General features: G+C 39.5%; 1 protein-coding gene, 1 non-coding gene and 1 pseudogene across 5 annotated transcripts in view; 2 read left to right on the top strand and 1 right to left on the bottom strand.

Annotated features, from left to right (window-relative positions):
* Positions 1-19,753, bottom strand: part of LOC100725948 (cyclic AMP-dependent transcription factor ATF-7) — a 105,250-nt gene that overhangs the window by 25,978 nt on the left and 59,519 nt on the right. For 3 of the 4 annotated variants that reach the window (XM_003476024.5, XM_063254840.1, XM_013159333.3), the window contains 6 exons: positions 16,878-16,974; positions 8,417-8,535; positions 5,894-6,031; positions 2,342-2,499; positions 1,074-1,173; positions 459-572 (listed from right to left, as the gene is read on the bottom strand). In XM_003476024.5, coding sequence (XP_003476072.2) covers positions 459-572; positions 1,074-1,173; positions 2,342-2,499; positions 5,894-6,031; positions 8,417-8,535; positions 16,878-16,974 — 726 coding nt within the window. Of the gene's footprint in view, positions 1-458; positions 573-1,073; positions 1,174-2,341; positions 2,500-5,893; positions 6,032-8,416; positions 8,536-16,877; positions 16,975-19,753 lie in introns of those variants that run through there. The other variant, XM_013159334.2, reaches the window with a different exon arrangement.
* On the top strand, positions 10,420-10,556 carry LOC111753316 (small nucleolar RNA SNORA2/SNORA34 family). The gene has a single exon (XR_002788134.1). It is a non-coding gene; the product is annotated as a small nucleolar RNA SNORA2/SNORA34 family (small nucleolar RNA).
* LOC134477321 (large ribosomal subunit protein eL21-like) lies at positions 13,661-14,246 on the top strand (annotated as a pseudogene).

Below are 19,753 nucleotides of genomic sequence, written 5' to 3' on the forward strand. Positions count from 1 at the left end.
GCAAGAGAAAATGTGTACCTGGATCCCTAAAATGCCTACTCTGCTCCGTGGCTATTGTCCTGGGCACAGCTGGGGGCTGGGGGTTGTTGAAGAAAGAGGCTAGATGAAATCTCTCTCCTGGAGCCTGGCCAGATGCTGCTTATGCAGCTATTCACCTCTCGGCCAGCTCCCCTGCCCACTCACCCACTCTCCATCTGTCACCTTGGAATGAAAATGGAAAGTATTCCATTCCAAACAATCTGTGCTGCCTCTTTTCAGTGCTATGGTCTATGTACCAGGCTCTAAAGGTAGGGAGAAGAGATGAGAGTAATAAATCAGGATCTTTCTCAAATTCCACAGCAGGGTGTCCTTAGGTTTAAAAGCCCTAGAAGTTCCTTTGTTCAGCTCACTTGAAAAATCTAGGCTAATACCACTTATTTCAGAAGGGCCAACATTACCCCAAGCTGAGATATACTTACCATCTTGGCTTCTGATGGTACTGAGTGGCCAGAAGGAGAAATTGAACCACTATTGTTAACTGGTGGGCCAGGAATACCAGGAATGTTGGGTACCATGGATACAGGTCTCGCCAGCTGGATCAAAAGACAAAAGCCCAGGATATATAATACTCTTGTCTCAGAAAGCATGGGCATCTTAGGCCTGTTCTGTGCAATCTTCCTAAAGGGCTGCAGGGACAGCGTGGGAAATAAGTTTCTCCATGGAGCAACACAGAACAGGGAATCTAATCCTTCAGTGCTGGAGAAATTGCTGAGTGAAATTGTACAGTTTTATCTTGAGGAAAGTGGTAGCAATTTGATGGATACTGTGTGCCAAGTGAAATCAACCAATCAGCAGGCTGGCAAGATCAATTCCTAGACTAGATGCCAATTGTCCAGATGAGTCTTTGTCTAATGTTCCACAGTGCTGAGTTGGCAGACATTAGTGAAGAGTTTGGATAGGTTTCCCTACTCAACTAATATAGTCCAGCGCCCACATTTCCCTTGGGCCCCTCTGTGATTATGACAGAGGAAAGGAGGGTGAAAAGCAGGGATTAGTGTGTTGGTAGGATTAGCTGCCCCAACTACAGAGCTCACCGATATAACAGAAGGCATCTGTACCGGGGGCCCTGGCAGCATAGGCATGGTCTGTCCATTAGCAAGATGCATGACGAGTGGGAGGGAGCCAGTGGGAGACCTACAGGAGACATAAAGTGAAATACAGATCTTTTGCCTATGGCTTTCCCTCCTATAATTAGAACAGATTTTCCATCTTTTCTCGTTAAGGAAGGCATAGAGTGGCATTGTAAAGTCTTGACACCCTCTTTACGAAGAGAAAAACAAGAAATGCTACTTAATTTACAGATGGAGAGAAATGTCAAATAAACCTTTTTTTTTTTAAAATGGTGATGGTACTGGAGACAGAGCCCAAGGCTTGGTGAGTATTCTACCAGTGAGTTATACTTCCAACATGGAAAATTCTATACCTTGCCAATTAAGCAAACTCAACTAGTAGGAGGGTAATCTTCTTAAAGGTTTAGAACAATTACCTAAAATCTCTACCACTGGCCTGTGTAAGTTTTATCTTGCAGTAGGCAAGAGGAACTTGGATCAAAGTTGTCAATTTGCAAAGATGAATTATGTCATACAGTGGTCAAATCTGAATAAATCTTGTTCTTTTCTAATGCTTGCTCTTCTATCTAAAAGAGAACTTTCTTTTACAATTTTCCTAGTGGGTTGAGAGAATAAGCTTTAAAGAAGCTGAATCTTAATAACAACTTCTTAACCCATACCATCAGAAAACTTGCATAGATCATGCCAGGAGTAAAGACAGATACAAAAAAAAATTAGGGGCAGTAAAGATCGAAAACTATAACTTGGTGCTGGGGGGAACACTAGATTCAAACAAGATGAGTTAAGGAATGAGATTGAGAACTAAATCTACTCCAAAGGAATGAGATTGAGAACTAAATATACTTCCTTGTGTGACTTCTACCACTATGAAGAACTTCCAAAAGTTTTAAGGATTCTTCTTTTTTAGATTAAGAAGTATTAAGCCTCCAAATTACAGATGTATTATCCCCAAGTAAGTATGTTCTTACCTACTGAAAAAGGTAAAGGAGATTCTGCTTATGGGGATTTATTTAGTTACTTGCCCATGCTAGACACAAAACACAGGGCCTCACACATGCTAGGCAAGTATTCTGTCACGGAACTACATCTCTAGCTCTAAATATTTATTTTGAGGAACAATCTTAGTTAACTTATTCTCATTGGGTATTCAAAGAGTTCCTATTTTATCAAATAATTTCACAAAGTTGAAAGAGATTCAGGCTTCCTTGTTCCTCTCTGCTCTCTTTACTTACCCCATTTGCCTGTTAGATGGTGGAGCCTGTGTGATGACAGAGGTTGGGGAGGGAAGGGTTGGATGAAGTGGATCATAGCCTAAGTGCAGAGGCAGGGAGCCAGGACGTACGATGGTGGGTGTCGGAGTAGAAAGCACAACAGGCTTTGGGGCAACCTCCTGGGGAGAAGAGACCAACAAATCACAATGCTTTAAGGGATGCTATTTATAGGAAAATAGACACAGTAGCTCATAAAACCTACCACAAAAGTATTAGAAAGAACACTACAGTCACTTATGTAAATCATGACCTTGTTCCGCCATGTTCCTGTGCCCATACTTCACTCACTCATTCAGTAGGAATGCTCAGTTAGTCTCTTAGCCACTTTCTTTCAGGGATGATGGCTATATAAATGAGATGAGAATTGAGACATCACTTGAAATCTTTGGAGATGTATGTACTATAGTATCATGAAATTTGAGGGACAGTTATATTTTTTCACAATCTAGACATTGTTCCTCTGAACTTGATACTCAGGTATGTTCAGACCTCCAAGGGGAAAAGGCAGTTATACTAGTGATAAGACAACCCAGTTCATCTCCTATAAAGTATTTACCAAAAAAAGATCTATGGAAGCTTGAGCCATGATTACACTGCATTGAACAAAGTGCTTCTTTCTCTTAATTTGTCAGGATCTTGGACTGCTAATAGCTATACTGGCCTTGAAAGCATATCCAGACCATCTCTAGGACTTGGCTGCTGATGAGAAAGCTCTAATGTTTATGGAAAGGTAGTTTTGAGACGTTATCAAGTCGAATTTTGAGAGATGAGATATAACTGTTCTATCCACAACAGATGTTAAAATTTTTTTTTTTTTTTTTTTTTTAATTTAAGAGGAAAAAGAGAAAAACACAAAACAAACCAAAGCGGTGTAAGGGTACACGTAATACAGAACTACAAAAAAAACAAAACAAAACAAAAAAAACAAAACAAACAAACAAAAAAAAACATAACAGTAAGAAATCACCTGTTAGTATATTACATATTATCATCTTGAAAATAGTTTCTCAAATCACAGTATCAAAGAATACAAGGTGGACATTCAAACAGGTAGCCTGCAAACAGCTGTGTTCAATGATCCAAAAACATTGATACAGTCAGCTATTTAACACCCCTAAACACACTTGCTGTTATATCCATTAGAGCTCTTTTTTTTTTTTTTTTCCCTCTCTTTTTTACAACAAAGTTCACGCACTTTGGATTTCATTACTCCTTAGTGCTTATTACTTTTGATGTTAAAAATTAATAACCACTGGTACATGGTTATAGGTAGAACCTGAAGAGACCTAAGGGGGCCTCAGAACTTCTGGTAGTTTTAAAATCTGGGTCTTGGTTTAAAAGTCTATTAACTTTGTCAAAATTAAGTAAGTTATGTATGTACTTTTCTGTATGTGTACTATAATAAATTTATAAAAGTAATACTTTATTCAAAGTGTTCTTTAAGATGGGGATATAGCTCAGTGGCACACACCTGCCTGGCAAGTACAAGGTCCTGAGTTCAATTGCTGGTACCAAAAAAAAAAAAAAAAGAAAAGAAAAAAAAAGTAACACAATGTTCTTTAAAAAGTAGTAAAACCAATAGTAGTCAGAATCCTGGTGATTACCCTCGTAGATACTTTGAGTTACTTCCTTCTGAGAAGACTGTTTTCTAAATTGTTTAGTATCTAATTTATGTAAGTTTTTCTTTTCCAGTTATTAACCAAAGTATAATATGCAAACCCTAAGTACATTAAACAAAAGTTATTGCAACAAAGTGACTTTCTGCATATGTAAAATCAGAATAGAGACTATTTCTAGCATCGCAGGAGGTTTTCCTGTATACTTTCGTAATCCATGCTCTTTCTTTATTTTTTATTTTTGCAGAACTAGAAACTAAATGTAAAACTCTCACACTGAGATACATAACCAGCCACATCTTCCTTTAAAAAATTTTTTTGAGGGGCTAGGGATTTAGCTCAGTGGCATAAGCACCTGCCTTGCAAGCAGGTGGTCATGAGCTCAATCCCTGGTACCGATAAAAAAAATTTTTTTTTTGGGACAAAGTCTTGCTAAATTACTAAATTTTCCAATATGGCCTTGAACTTTTAATCTTCCTGCCTCAACCTCCCATACTACTGGGATTATAGGTTTTTTTTGTCCTTTTCCTTTTTATCAGTACTAAGGATCGAACTCACGACTGCCTGCTTGCAAGGCAGGCGCTTATGCCGCTGAGCTAAATCTCCAGCCCCTACTACTGGGATTATAGGCATACACCACCACACAGGGCTCCATGCTCTTCTTTCACAAAAGATATACACTATTCACTTTGCTTATTGCTGAGAGGGTTTTGCTGTTGCTTAGCTTGATCTTGAATTCCAGGGCTCAAGTGATCTTTCTGTCTTAACATTCCAAGTAGCTAGGACTGGTGGTAACATGTGCTACCTCACTTAGCTTAGTACATGCTGTTCTATCATGAAATACTTCTGATCTTGAACCTAATATAAATGGAATTATGTAGTATGTATTTTTGTACCTGACTTTGTTGTCGTTGTTGTTTAATATATTTGTGAGGTCTAACCACATTGCTGTATAATCAATTCATCCCTCCCCCACTTTCTCTTTTGTTCTGCAATGGGCCTTGCACATGGTGGGCATGTATTCTACCTCTGAGCTACATCACCCGTCCAATTCACTGGTTTTTGCTTTGTTTGTGGTACTGGGGAATGAACCTAGCAAATCTACACTGAGGTATAAACCCAACCCTTTTTATTTTTGGGGATAGTCTTGCTAATTTGGTAAACTGCCCAGGCTGGGCTTAAACTTGCAATTTTCCTACCTCAGCCTTTTCTGAGCCTGAGGATTACAGGTATATACCACCACACCCAGTCTCTTTTTATTTTATTTTTTTTTGTCTGAGACAAGGTTTCACTATGCAGTTCAGGCTGGCCTTGAACTCACTTCGTAGCCCAGGCTTGCCTCAAATTTGCAGTAATCCTCTTGCCTCAGCCTCCCAAATGCTGGGATTATAGGTGTGTGCCACCATACCCAGCCTCCAGCCTTATTCTTATTTAATGTCATGTTGCATTCCATTTTAGAAAGATATATATATCATGCTAGAATTGAATTCTGGTCTTTTCACATGCTAAGCACATATTTTATCACTGAATTATCCTCTCAGCCTCCCACAATTTATTCATTTTTTGGTTTATGGACATTTAGAATGTTTTTGGCTCTTACGAATAAAATTGCTATAAATACTCTTACAAACTTCTTTAGGTACACATATGTACTAATTTCTCTTCTACCTGGACTCAGAAGTAGAACTGCTAGACAAAAGAAAAGGTTAATTTATAACATGCTTGTGATCCTAGCACTCTGAGAGGCTGAGGCAAGAAGATTATAAATTTGGGTCCAGTCTAGCAAGACCTGTGTCAAAACAAACAAATATGTACATTGATCCTCCTATATCTTCACTATTTATGAATCAAAACACTCTATCAGTTAACACTTGTAACTCCCTGCAAAGAATTTTACCTTTTCCTTCAGTGGTGGGGAACAGGGGCTGGAGGCAGGACTGTCAGGTGGGGATGAGTCCACCTCCACTGGTTCCTCTTCTTTGATCTTAATATCTGGGGTAGAAGGCAGCGACATGTCCAGGGGCCCAGCAGCTCCCTGTTAGGAATGAGAATGAACAGAGTTTAATCTCATAGTTCCCTTCAGATTGAACCTGTATCTTTCCAGTTACAAGGCAAGAGCAGACTGCTAAGATATTCAGCCCATGGCCAAAGCATTGAACTGAAAGTCACAGAATGTGTGCTCTATGCTTTATGTATCACTTTTACCAAATCCTTTGATATCTCAGGGTTTTCCTAACTATTAACACTGGTGATAAGCAAATACTTATGAAGACTTGAAAACAGACAAAGAAGGTATCATACAAATATTTTTATTATAATCTTGTATAGGAATAAAATAATTCCTGAAACAAGTGCCTGCTTATTCCCAATCTGCTCTCCTAGGGGCCACTGAAGGCAATGAGTACCTTCTCTGTTAACCAGAATGAGCAGATTATCTAATTATCAAAAACAAATGAAGACAAACTGGCTGTTAAAAGTACTGCACACAAGATAGGAAAGGTCTGTTCTGGAAAACTTGGCCTGCTTTGATGACTACCTCACCTGAAAATCCAGGTCCAAGGGGTAGATGTTTCAAACAGATAGGATTTAGGAGTAACAGAGAAAGAAAAGGCTGTATCTTTGATCAGTGAAGAAATTAGAACTTGGTCTTTGGAGCAGGCCTGGAGAAGCCAGTAAGGTATCTTCCTGGCAGTGGCGGATCATCTTACAGAATCATGGAGCTGTGAATGGCTTTGCAGGGAACAGCAAACCATTGCTCTGACACTGCCCCACAACAGGCAGCTGGCACTACAGTTTGGTTTCACAACAAAATGGATTCTTTGCCCTATTCTTCCTACATCCTAGGTTTCCTGGTGAAAGAGGAGTTTGTTTCAACATCTGCCCTTGCTACCTTAATCCTTTGGGGTGGCTGGCTGAGCAAACTAAAGAAAATCTGGTGTCTACTATAATTAAAGAAGGTAGTAATGTTGCTCTTCTGCAAACTGATAAGGGAGAGAATTGGCAAACACAGTTTCATTCTTGCTTCATTTTTTTTTCAGTACTGATAAGATGTCAGGCACAATTTAGCTAATCCTGCAATCTCTGAAGTCAGAGATTAGTGGGAAGGAAAGGCTTCTATAAAGAGAGGTTTAAAATCTCAAAGGGCCATCTAGAAAAGCTCTGGTTCAGCAGTGGCTCGTGGTGGTGCATGCCTGTAATCCCAGAATTCAGGAGGCTGAGGCAAGAGGAGCACTATGAGTTTGAGGTCAGCCTGCGCTACAAAGTGAGCTCAAGGCCAGCCTGACCTGCATAGTGAGACCCTGTCTCAAAAGACCAAAAAAAAGAAAAGCTGTGGTTCAGGAAAAGTTTCAGGTTCATTAAATACTCCTGGAGATTGCATTACACTGTGTCTGTGCATCTCATCAAGAGGAGGTAAAGACCTCTCCTAGGCATGCAGGAAGAAACATTAAGGGAGTCCCATGAAGAAAAGGCCTGATCACCTATGAAATGGCCTTCCAGAGATATCAATCAAGCTAAATAGGCCATTGGAAAGACTTAAAACTTTTTTTTTTTTTTTTTTTTTTTTGTGGGAGGAGGGTACAAGAGATTGAACCCAAGGTTTTGCACTGAGCTTTTTATTTTTATTTTTAAAATAGTGTCTTGCAGCCAGGCGTGGTCCCAGCACTTGGGAGACTGAGGCAGGTGGATTGTGGCAAATTCGAGACCAGCCTGGGGTACAAAGTCAGCCCAAGGCCAGCCTGAACCACATAGCGAGACCCTGTCTCAAAAAAAAAAAAAAAAAAAAAAAAGATAGTGTCTTGCTAAATTCTCTAGGCTGGCCCTGAACCTGTGATTCTCCTACCTCAGCCTCCCAAATAGCAGGGATTGCAAGTGAGTACCACAATGCCCAATCCTTTTTATTCCTTTTCTTTCTTCTTCTTCTTCTTTTTTTTTTTTTTTTTTTGGTCTTTCTGAGACAGGGTCTTACTAAGCAGTTCAGGCTGGTCTTGAGCTCATTTTGTAACCCAGGCTGGTCTTAAACTTGCAATGATCCTCCTGACTCAGCCTCCTAAGTGCCAGGACCCAACTCATTTTTCAACAACAGATTATTGACATAATGCTATACTGGAGAGCAGGAGGACTGGTTTTTGGTGAAAACAGAACTGTGCTGATCTGGATGGTTGATTAGGATTAGTATCATCTGAGGGGCTGGGGATTTAGCTCAGTGGCATAAGCGCCTGCCTTGCAAGCAGGCAGCTGAGTTCAATTCCCCGTACCGATTTAAAAAAAAAAGGATTAGTATCATCTGGTTCTATAGAACCACTGCCAAGACTTTTATGTTTTAACTAAATTATCCAAGATACAATAAAAATAATTTAGGTCCGAAGAACACTAGTTTTATTTTTTTTCTTTTTTTGTTTGCAAAAGTCCCACTTCTTGCCTTTTTCTCATCCTCATCTGCAGCTTTCTTGAATTCATGTTCAAAGGAGCTAGCTAGTTCGTTGAAGAGCCCCACTTCCTCACAGTTCTTGAGGAATCTAGTTGGAGTAGGAGTCTGATCTGTAGACATGAAAAGAAAAGGAAATTCTGTTTTAGTTTTGATCTGAAATTGAAACTTGAGAGTACATAGAAAATGCATTTTATTTGGAAATAGAGGGTTTGTATTTAAGAATCTGTAGCAGGTAAAGGCCAGTGCTAGGCTACCAGAAGACGCCTGTGCTGTGTTGCCTGGAGGCCAGCAGGGGGAAGACAGGACAGTGTTTTATTGTGTGATTCTCTATTACCCACCTTTCTCTCAGCACTCTTTTGGTTTCTCACCACCCTCCTCCTGCTCCCAAACAAAACAAAAGAAAACCACCCATGCTGGTGAAATTAAGTACATTTGAAGTCAAATACTAGGGCCGGGGGTTTAGCTCAGCAGCATAAGCACCTGCTTGAAGTCAAATATTACAACAGTTAAACAATGTTTTCTTTTTAAACTTACTCCCTGCTAGGTCTGAAGTGAGTAGGTATAAGCAAATGGATGTTAATATCTGATGAAGAGAAGAAACTGAGGACGAAGCAGTGTGCACTGCACATGCTTGTATCCCAGACCTCAGGAGGCTGAAGTAGTATGACTGCTGTGAGTTCGAAGCCAGTCTAGGCTACATAGATAGTTCAAGGCCAGCCTAAACTATATAGCAAGACCCTGTTCCCCCCCCCCCCCCCAAAAATACAGAATTTAAAGAAAGAAAGAGGATCAGGGATTTAGCTCAGCAGCGTAAGTGCCTGCCTAGCAAGTGTAAGGTTGTGAGTCAGATCCATGGTACTTCAAAGAAAGAAAGGGGGCTGGAGATTTAGCTCAGCGGCATAAGCGCCTGCCTTGGAAGCAGGCAGTCGTGAGTTCGATCCCTGGTACTGATAAAAAGGAAAAAGACAAAAAAAAAGAGAACAAGAGAAAAAAAAAGAAACCGAGAACCAGATGGTTGATATACTAAAGCCACTGTAAGAAATGGTGGTCATTGCCTTCTAAAGGCATTCCAGACAATGGGGAACATGATAGCAATTCCAGGAGTTAGGAAAGGAAACTGCAAACAATAGGACTCAATTCACAGAGAACTGGGCCCAGAGCAAATTCCGGAAACTAGGATATTTGGATTTAGAGTTACCAACCAAAATATTCCCATAGGGGTTGTACAAATCTTTTTCCTTAACACAGTGCCTCTGCTCTTAGAGAGACAAAGACTCTTGATAATCCATGGGAACTTTTTCAGCAATATGAATTTAAAATTTGAGCTTCTCTCTCTCTACTCTACCTTTTCTAGAGTTGAATCTTTTTCCCTGATACACACACACACACACATTTTTTTTTTAAACCGAGAATCAAGGTGTTTTGTTTTTGTTTTTGAGACAAGGTCTCACTATGTAGTTTAGGCTGGCCTTGAACTTACTACGTAGCCCTGGCTGGCCTTGAACTCATAGTGATCCTCCTGCTTTAGCCTCCTGAGTGCTAGGATTTTAGGTGTGTATTCCTGGCATCCTAATTTTATTATGATGATTTTCCTTTCTTAGTTACTTCAGAGATTTATCTCCTACTCTAAACAGCCAGGCCAAATGATAGAATACTTAAATTACATAATATATAATTAATATATCATAGTTAATATATTTATAAGAGATAATTTAAAAAATATTATACATATTTATATTTGAAATGCTAGAGCTCAAATCTGTGGATCAAACCTAAGTCCTAGTCCTTGGCAGGGATCAAACTCTATATAAACACTCTACCACTGAACTATATACACCTGGCCCTAACTTACATTTTAAGAAGTAAGATATGCAGTCAAAATCATTCCTTCTCTTATGAGAAAATAGTTCAGTGGGATTTTTCATGGAAACAATACAATTTTTTCTTATACTTAAAACCTCTTCTGAATCAGAGTGTTTAGAAAAGTTACCATTCTGGTCTTGAATCAAAGCCGGCAGCTTCCTGACGCTATTCGTTTCAAGCAGGAGCCTAAAGAGATGTCTTTCTATGGTCTGTTGGCCATTTCAGAACTTGGACAGTGAAATGGTCAATTCATTAGAAAGAAACAGCCTGAAGCACCCCTCCCGCACCATGAACGGCTGTGAGGCTGTGAGCATAGCAGGCTGCAGTGGCCCACCAGCATTTACAGGGACCCCCACCATCTTGGGATCTGGAACATCGGGAAACCAAGCAACCCCTCCCCCCACCTGTTTTGTTTTGTTGAACTTCAATATATATGAAAGTATGGAGAGCTATTTTGAAGAGAACAAGAGACTCTACAACAGCCATTAGTGATTTCCCTATTGTCTGGTTTTGAAGACCTAAACTGCCTTCCTCATTCTGTTCGGATCAGTTTTATACTATGTTATTTTGTGTGAATTCTCTGTATGTGAAGACATGGACAACTATTTGGAAGAAAACAAGAGACAAATATGATAGTGAAGCTCTCAGGTCATCTAGCTTTGAAATTTATATCTCTTACATTGCTTTTTTTATGTCCTATTTTCTATTTTGTTGTGTTTAATTTTACCCACTTTAAAATAAAAATAAAATAAAATAAAATAAAGTTACTATTACCTCCCAAAATAGTTTTAAAAGGTTCTTGGGTAGCTTTAGTTGGCTAATAATAAAGTCACTTTACTTCCATTCTGGTGCGAGCAGAAGTGTGTCATCCTTTATGCTTTAAATGCTTCAGAAAAGGCACACACAAAATCACAACTCAATTGTAACAGGAGGATCAGCTAAGAGCAGAAAGATGGCAGATGGATTTTTCCTCTCTCTCTCTCTTGCTGCTGGCGCTCATGAACTCATACCTCTGGGCATGCTAGCATGCTAGGTAAATGCTCCATCACTGAGCTACATATCCAGTCCAGCAGAAGGACTTCAGGACCTGTGATCTAAGGCTCATACAAAGTCTTCCCACCCCATTCTGCTTCTCACGCTCATTTCTGATATTTGTTTTAAAGGCTATCTGTATTAAATCTAGTCCTCCACATTCCAGATGGCCTCTACCCTCAAATGGCTCTGGTTCCTCAACAAACAGCTTGAAGAAATATAAGAAACCCTTGAGTCTGGTGTGATAACTCCTAAAAATCAGTGTTTACTGAATGCTTTATATGCATTTTGGTGTTACATGCATATAATTGTCTATATCTTAGGGAGAGTTAGGAGAATAGCCAAATATAAAATATAGGTCTTATTCTAAGAAATTAAGATAATGCTTTTTAGTTGAGTAAATAAAACTAATATACATAGACAGCAGTATCTCAGTGTATAAAATAAGTGCTATGTGCAGTGGGGAATAAAACTGTTACAGTAGCTGGGCATGGTAGTGCACATCTGTAATCTTAGCATTCGAGAGGTTGAGACAGAAGAATCCTTGCAAATTCAAAAACCAGCCTGGGCTACAAAGTGAGTTCAAGGCCAGTCTGAGCTACACAGCGAGACCCTGTCTCAAAAAGACAAAACAAAACAACAGTTACAGTACTAAAGGCACATTAATGACAGAGTTGTTGGGAAAGCTTTCAAGAAGTGGGAATTGAACCAGGCCTTAGCGAATGGTTTAGATGAAAGAAGTGTAAGAGAAGTAATGTAGGTTGAAGGCAGGATATGGTCACCATATATGTATGAGGAGGAAAAATTATGTTAGGTCAAAAGATAAGCTCTTGGCTGGATGTGGTAATGTATGCCTGTAGTCCAAGTACGGAGAAGGCTGAGGTAGGAGGATCAGTGCAAGTTCTAGGCCAGCCTGAACTGCATAGTGAAACCCTGTCTCAAAAAGACAGCAACAACAACAAATGCTCTTTACATATATAAGTTGCATATATGTAACTCATCCATATAGGCTGGATTAGTATCATGAGGCTAGATCATGAAAAGCCTGAAAACCTAGGTATATATAGCTTTTTCTTTTTGGACACAGGGTCTCACTACATAGCCCAGGCTGGCTTCAAATTCACAGTGATCCTCCTGCTTCAGCTGACTGAGTGCTGGAATTACAGGTATGCATTGACACATCCAGGTAAATAGCTTTAAAATAAGAGAAAATAAGAAAATATGACCACAAAAGTAAAAGTCAAGGAAAACTGTTCTTCCCTCTAGTAGTAGGGGGGTTGAACCCTGGGCCTCATGGATGCTAAGCAAGCACTGTAACAGAGAGCTACACTCCCAGTCCTTTCTGATTTAGAGACACAGACTCACTAAAATGCCCATGCTGACCTTGAATTTGTAATCTTCCTGCCACAGTCTCTTGAGTAGATAGGATTACAGGTGTGAGTCTGGTTGAAAACTAGCTTTTCCAGCATGCAAAGTGGATTAGAATGAGAAAAGCTGCTGGGTGTTGTGGCCCATGCCTGTAATTCCAGCACAAGGGAGATTGAGGCAGGAAGATCACTGAGAATTCAAGGCCAGTCTAGGTTACACAGTGAGCTCAAGGGCAGTCTGGATTGCATAGTGTGACCCTAGATTCAAAAAAAAAAAGAGAGAGAGAGAAAGAAAGAAGAGGAGAAACAAGAAAGAAGGAGGACAAAGGAGGAGAAGGAAGAAGGAAGAAGAAGGGGAGAAGGAGGAGGAGGAGAAGAAGAAAAAGAAAAGAAGAAGAAGAAAGAAGAAGAAGAAGAAGAGCTAAGGAAGCAAGCTAGGAGACTTTAGAGGACTACAAGCGGAGGGTGGTGGCAGGAAGAATAGGAATGTTATAGGGTTTGGTAACTTCTTCCAAAAGCTTATGTATTAAAGTTGTGGTTCTCAGCCCTCATCACTATGGAGGAGGTAGACCTTTAAGAGGTGGGCCTAGTGGGAGGTTTAGGTCATTGGGACCATACCTTCCTTCAAAGGAACCGTGGGACTTTGCTTTCTTTCTCTCTCATTGGTGACTCAGCCTTGAGAAAGTAGCTTTACTCTACCATTCACTCTGCCATGATGTGAATGGCTGTAGGCCAAAACAGACAGGGACTAACCAATCATAGACTGAAACCTCTAAAACTGTGACCCAAAATACACTTTCTAAATTGACTCATCTCAACTATTTGTTACAGGGTCAGAATACTGATTTTTTTGGTGGTGGTGGTGGGGGGGCAGAATACTGATTAACACAAGGACAGAATAGAATGGAGAGGATTTTTATAAAGAATAAAACAACTGCTTTCGACTGGAACCACCATCTTCCAGTAATTTGCCAAAATGACAAACACAAAGGGAAAGTGGAGGGGAACCAGGTATATGTCCTCTAGGCATTTTAGAAAACACGGGGTTGGAGCTGGGGATTTAGCTCAGCGGCATAAGCGCCTGCCTTGCAAGCAGGCGGTCGTGAGTTCGATCCCCGGTGCTGATAAAAAAAAAAAAAAAGAAAACATGGGGTTGTTCCTTTGGATACATACATGTGAATCTACAAAAAGGGTAGTATTGTAGACATCAAAGGAATGGGTACTGTGCAAAAAGAAGGCTACACAAATGTTACCATGGCAAAACAGTAAGAATCTACAATGTTACCCAGCATGCTGTTGGCATTGTTGTACACAAGCAAGTTAAGGGCAAAATTCTTTCCAGGATTCATGTGTGTATTGAGCATATTAAACATTCAAAGAATCATGATAGGTTCCTGAAACATGTCAAGAAAAATGATCAGAAAAAGAAGGAAGCCAAAGAGAAACGCACTCAGGTTCAACTAAAGCACCAGCCTGCCGCATCCAGAGAAGTGCACTTTGTGAGGACCAATGGGAAGGAGCCTGAGTTGGAACCTGTTCCCTATGAATTCACTGCATAAGCTGGGGATAGCACCCTGCCATTAGGTACCTAATTGGCAGCTAAGGGTTCTAGGTTCTACTTAAAAATAAAAAAATTATTCTGTGTTGTAAGGATAGTTATCTCAATAGAACAGGTGTGGTACCTTTACCTCAGAAACAAATATTTGGAGCAGAGTTTCATTCTACCTATTTAACTGTGTCAGGTCTTTACTCTTTAGTGTTTTTCTTTTCTTTTTTTTTCTTCAGTGTTTTTTTTGCTGAAAGCTCAGTGGTGTAAGTGCCTGCCTGGCAACAGTGAAGTCATGAGTTCAATCACTAGTACCAAAAAAAAAAAACAAAACAAAACAACAACAACAAAAAAAGATACTGCTGAGGTATTATGTAGGTGTATACTCAAATGGCCAAATATTTATGAAATATTTATATTGTTATGAAGATCTTGTAAATCATCTTGGGAAAAGATGTATCAAAATAAAATGGAAGTCATTTTAGTTAAATAAATGGAAGCCCACTTCAGTTAATTTTTTTTGGGTTGGGGGGTGGGGATTTAGCTCAGCGGCATAAGCACCTGCCTTGCAAGCAGGCAGTTGTGAGTTCGATCCCTGGTACCGATAAAAAGGAAAAAGACAAAAAAAAAAAAAGAAAAAAAATTTTTTTTTGTACTGGGGATTGAACTCACAACCTAGCGCTTGGCAGGCAGGCTCTTATGGCACTGAGCTAAATCCCCAGCTTTTTTTTTTTGTCTTTTTGAGACAGGGTCTTGCTATGTGGTTCAGGCTGGCCTTTGGCTCACTTTGTAGCCAGGCTGGTCTCGAACTTGCAATGATCCTCCTATTTCAGCCTCCCAACTGCTGAGATTACAGGAAGGTGCCACTATGCTTGGCTTCAGTTAAATAAATTGTTTAAAGCACCAAAACAAAACAATAAAACAACTCAAAATTACTGCTATCAGTTGATAACAAAGGACAGAAGATAGTCTAAAGGACAAAGGTAAGAGTGGTTGCTGACATAAACATTTCAATGACAGCCAGGAAAAAATGTTCAGTAAGGGCAGTGGACTACATATGACAACAGAAGGTCTCAATTAGATATATGATGACTATCAACATGGACAGAATAGCTCAAGTCATATGACTCCAGAACTGAATGCAAAAGGTAACAACACACTTTCTTCTTGGGACTGTCATACAGTATCTATCAGCACCCTGGAGGACTGGCATAGGCCTTTCCACCAATTTGGAACAACTTGATAGACTTGCCCTAAGTTTACCTTTTCATAAACTTTCTTAAACTTCTCCAACTTGATAGCTTTGCCCAGAGTTTATGTTTTTCATAAACTTTTTGATTAATTTCATTTACTATTCATTTCTTAGTATTTACACTGTATTGTTCACTTGTACAAATACCAAATTTTTTCATGAATACATAATCTGATTTAATTAAGCTCTGTCTACCTATATACTTACACTCTACTACCTAAGATCTCCCCCAGGTTTTCTTTTTTTGGAAACAAAGTCTCACTCTGTATTCAGGCTGGCCTTGAACTCGCAGCAATCTTCCTGCCTCAGTCTCCCATGTGCTGGGATTATAGGCATGTGCCTGGTCTCCACAGGTTTTCTTAAGAACTAGATAGCACTGTCCCCATTAACATTCTCTCAGGGATTACAAATCTACAAGCTTCTAGCAAAGTACCTGGTATATACAGTCAATACTCAGTAAGTGTTTACTGAGTTAATAAGGAATAGGAGATCTCTAAGGTCAAGTCCCTTTCATCACATATATTAATATGGAGAAGAGGTTCTGTCTTTCCTCCATGTCTAGGATACCATTTTGGTTAGTAGTACTTAGAGTCACTGTGCATTTACTGATTTATTAACTAATGGAATAACCACCAACTAAATATACTACTGATTAAATATTAAGTTAAACTTGCTTAACTTGGATTAAATTCAAATCTCTTGTGGTGTCAAAAAAAAGGCTACTTTGATTTCTGTATTTGTCTAGCTACAAACGGCATGAATAACTGCTACATGGTGTGAGAGCTACTGCTATGAATGGTCCTTTGGGATGGTGCATGGAAGCAAGACAGTATCTGAAACAACCGGTGAGAGGTTCCAGGTCACCCAAATTGGCATAAAAAGTCCCAGAGACTCAAACAAATGTCTTGTCTGAGTTCTGGAAATATCCCCTCCATGGTGTCTGAGTTCACAAGGAAGCTTAATTTACAAACTGATAGTCTGGAGGCAACTGACACCCAGTGGAAAGAAAGCAGCCAGGGTGGGTCAGCTTTTTGCCTTTTGTTCGCCTGTGTACTACAGATAGAGAGAAATGTCACAGGCATCTTTGTCTGTAAATTTTCCAAAGACTCAGTAAATAGGAGGGAATACAATGAAAAAAGCTAGAACAAAACCTCAACATATCTATTGTCAAAAACCACAGAACAGAATCTTGTTATTAAAAATCAGAGAATAGAGGGAACAATAGAAAACTGGGAACTTTTAGTGTTCTTTTTTCCTGATTAAATGCAGATCACATAAGGGCTCATGATGGGAGAAGGGGAGTACAGCTAGCTCCCAGTACATCTGGTCCCTGGTATTAATCTTAACTGTCTGATAACAATAAGGCACATAGCTTTTGGGGGCAGCAAATACCTGCAATGATGACTGAGTCAGTTCGGGCTGGACCAAATTTCAATGTCATCTCATGCTTGTGTTTATGAACTGCCAGGTGGTCCTCGTTTGTAAATCTCTGAAATGAAACAGAAATGGAGATGTGAAAATAAACAAATATACACACACCAGTTCAGTCCCCTTTAAAAATGTCCTACCAAATACGTTGCAGTGAGGTTGGTCCCTCAAAAGGGAAAATGGAAAAAGAAAAACTTGGAAGCAATAAAAAAGAAGAACAAACAGACAAAACAGTGCTAGAAAGCAGATAGGAGAGCAGAAGACCACAGCACGAACTGCTCTGTAATATCCGATTCAAAGAAGAGAAGTAGACAGATTGTTAGTAAACTAAAGTCCAGGCAGGAGGCTCCAAATGAAAAAATCACTAAGGCAAACTTGTAGTGGACAAGGGAAAAACAATTTTTAGTAATAATAATAATAAAAAAAATAATAATAAAGAGAAGGCCAGGAACTCATTGGTCATCACAAAAACAGGAAATTTCAGAATGAAGCTCTCCATGGTGGTGCCGATTATACTATTTTATGAGGGGGCTAACAGGGAGATAAATTATGCAGGATTAGGAGAACTATTTAACTTCCTGGCCTCCTCAGTGCTACAGCAGGCGCCTGTGCGGCTATTTGGCTCAGGGTTTTAATGAGCCAGGATGGAGCTGTACAGGACTGAGGCCCAATGGCCAGCAATAATTGCACACACCAGCCCCATCGGCCAAATGTTGGCTCCCCTCATCGGGTGGCCTGCCTGAGTTCCATCAGTCATATAAAGGGGCCAATACAATGCTGCTGGCTATATAAAGGCAGAATAAAAATGCAAGAAAAAAAAATAAGGGTAGGGAGGAGCCTGTAGGCAGGATGATGGGAGAGAAAAGGAGATGGTATAGAGACCATGTTTGTTTAGGGGTTGGAATAAAAGGACAACAAAGAGGTAAAGTCTACTCCAGTTTATGACTAAGTACGACAGGGTTACTGAACTAATTTACGCTCCCATCCCTTTAAAAGAAGATGAAAAGAACAGATGAACAGCAGTAACTCAAAAGAATGATACCCTCAAAAGTCCCTTTGAGGCTTCTGGTCATGTTCCTTCATTAAAACATGCCTACAACACAGCAACTGCCCACATGTTGCAGTTTTCCATAGCTCCTTTACCAGAGGTTTTATTTGTCTTTTTCTTTTTATAACTAAAGTTGGGACCTAGGCATTATGGGAAGTGGAGACAGGAAGATTCTGATTTCTAACCCAGCATGAATAATTTAACGATTTACCAAGACCTTATCTCAAAAGTTAAAACAAAAGGGGTTTGGGCTGGGATGTAGCCCTGAATGAAGCCCCCAGTATCACAAATAAAATAAAGCAATGGTTAGTACCCTGTTTCTACCTTCTTCACTCGATACACATTTTCTACAAATCTCCTTCCCATTTTCTACAAATCTCTTTCCCATTTGGGAAAACAAATACTCTGGTTTTAGCCCCATCCACTGAGGAAAATAACACCAAACTGTCTAAGTTCCTTTTGTGCCATATGCAGCCAGAAAAACACAGAAATCAAAGGGGTCTTTTTCTTTTGATTCCGTGAGAGATTTGCATTTATCCTAAGCTAAGCAAACTTAACTTAATATGTAATCAGTAATGTATTTAGTTGGTGGTTACTCTATTGGTTAATAAATCAGTAAGTGCACAGTGTCTCCAAGTACTGCTAATCAAAATGGCACTCTAAACATGGAAGAAAGACAGAACCTCTTCTCTATACTAATATATGTGATGAAAGGAACCTGACCTTAGACATTTCCCATTCCTTATTAACTCAGGAAACACTTATTGAATATCAACTGTGTATACCAGGTATTTTTCTAGAAGCTTATAGATTTATAATCCCTGAGAAAAGGAAGCAAACAAAAGCTTACTGAAGCTTTTGTCAAAGTGAATGCCAAACTGCCTACTGTTTGAAGATTTAATTATACTGTCTCTCATTTATTAAGAGCTCTTTAAGAATTCTCTATATTAGGGGTTGGAGGTATAGCTTAGTGACAGGCCACTTGCCTTGAATGTGAAGTTCAGTAATAGGAAAAAAAAATCTAGATCAGTGTCCCAAGATTCCATCAGTCATAGCTAGCTGTGTCATCTTCCCTACCAGTCCCCTACCCTATACTAGGGCACTGAAGCCAGGACCTTGCAGATGATAACAGATCAGTGTTGAACTTCATGCTTAGGGAATCATCTCTCTGAAACCAATTTTTCAGTTAAAATAGCCACAATTGACAAAAATTTTGATCTTAGTAAAAATACAGATTATTCTATTGGTTTAAAGCGGGAGAACGGGAGGAACAATCCCAAAAGTTTTTGCTTTTAAGATTATTGCCTCTTTAAACCAGATGTGGTGGTACATGTCTGTCATCATTTGAGAGGCTGAGGCAGGAGGATTACTGTGAGTTTGAGGCCAGTTTGGGCTACACTGTAAGTTCAATGCCAGTCAGAACTACATAGAGAGACCCTGTCTTAAAAAAAAAGCTCATCTAAGAATCTAACTGTAATCTAATTGTAAGTACTGCCAATGATTTTTTTTTCTAGTTTTACCATGACTGATGCTTTAGTAGTCACTCATCCTGGATGCAGGATAAATGATGATAATGTTCAATATATGTAAGTTACTATACTCTGTCCAAGGCAACAGAGAACCATTATTATTCAAAATGGGTGCTGAAGAATTTGTGACACAATAGATTAGAAAAGCAGCTTATATATCTTGAGAGAGGATTTATGTGGTAATATAGGTGTATTTTCCCCCTGTACTGGGAAAGAGTGAACCTAGAGCCTTGGCATTGAGCTACATCCCAGTGTTTTATCTA

The sequence above is a fragment of the Cavia porcellus genome, unplaced genomic scaffold, assembly GCF_034190915.1.
Source record: "Cavia porcellus strain 051 isolate PalLab524CR breed Dunkin Hartley unplaced genomic scaffold, mCavPor4.1 scaffold_8, whole genome shotgun sequence".
NCBI classification, from domain to species: Eukaryota; Metazoa; Chordata; class Mammalia; order Rodentia; family Caviidae; genus Cavia; species Cavia porcellus.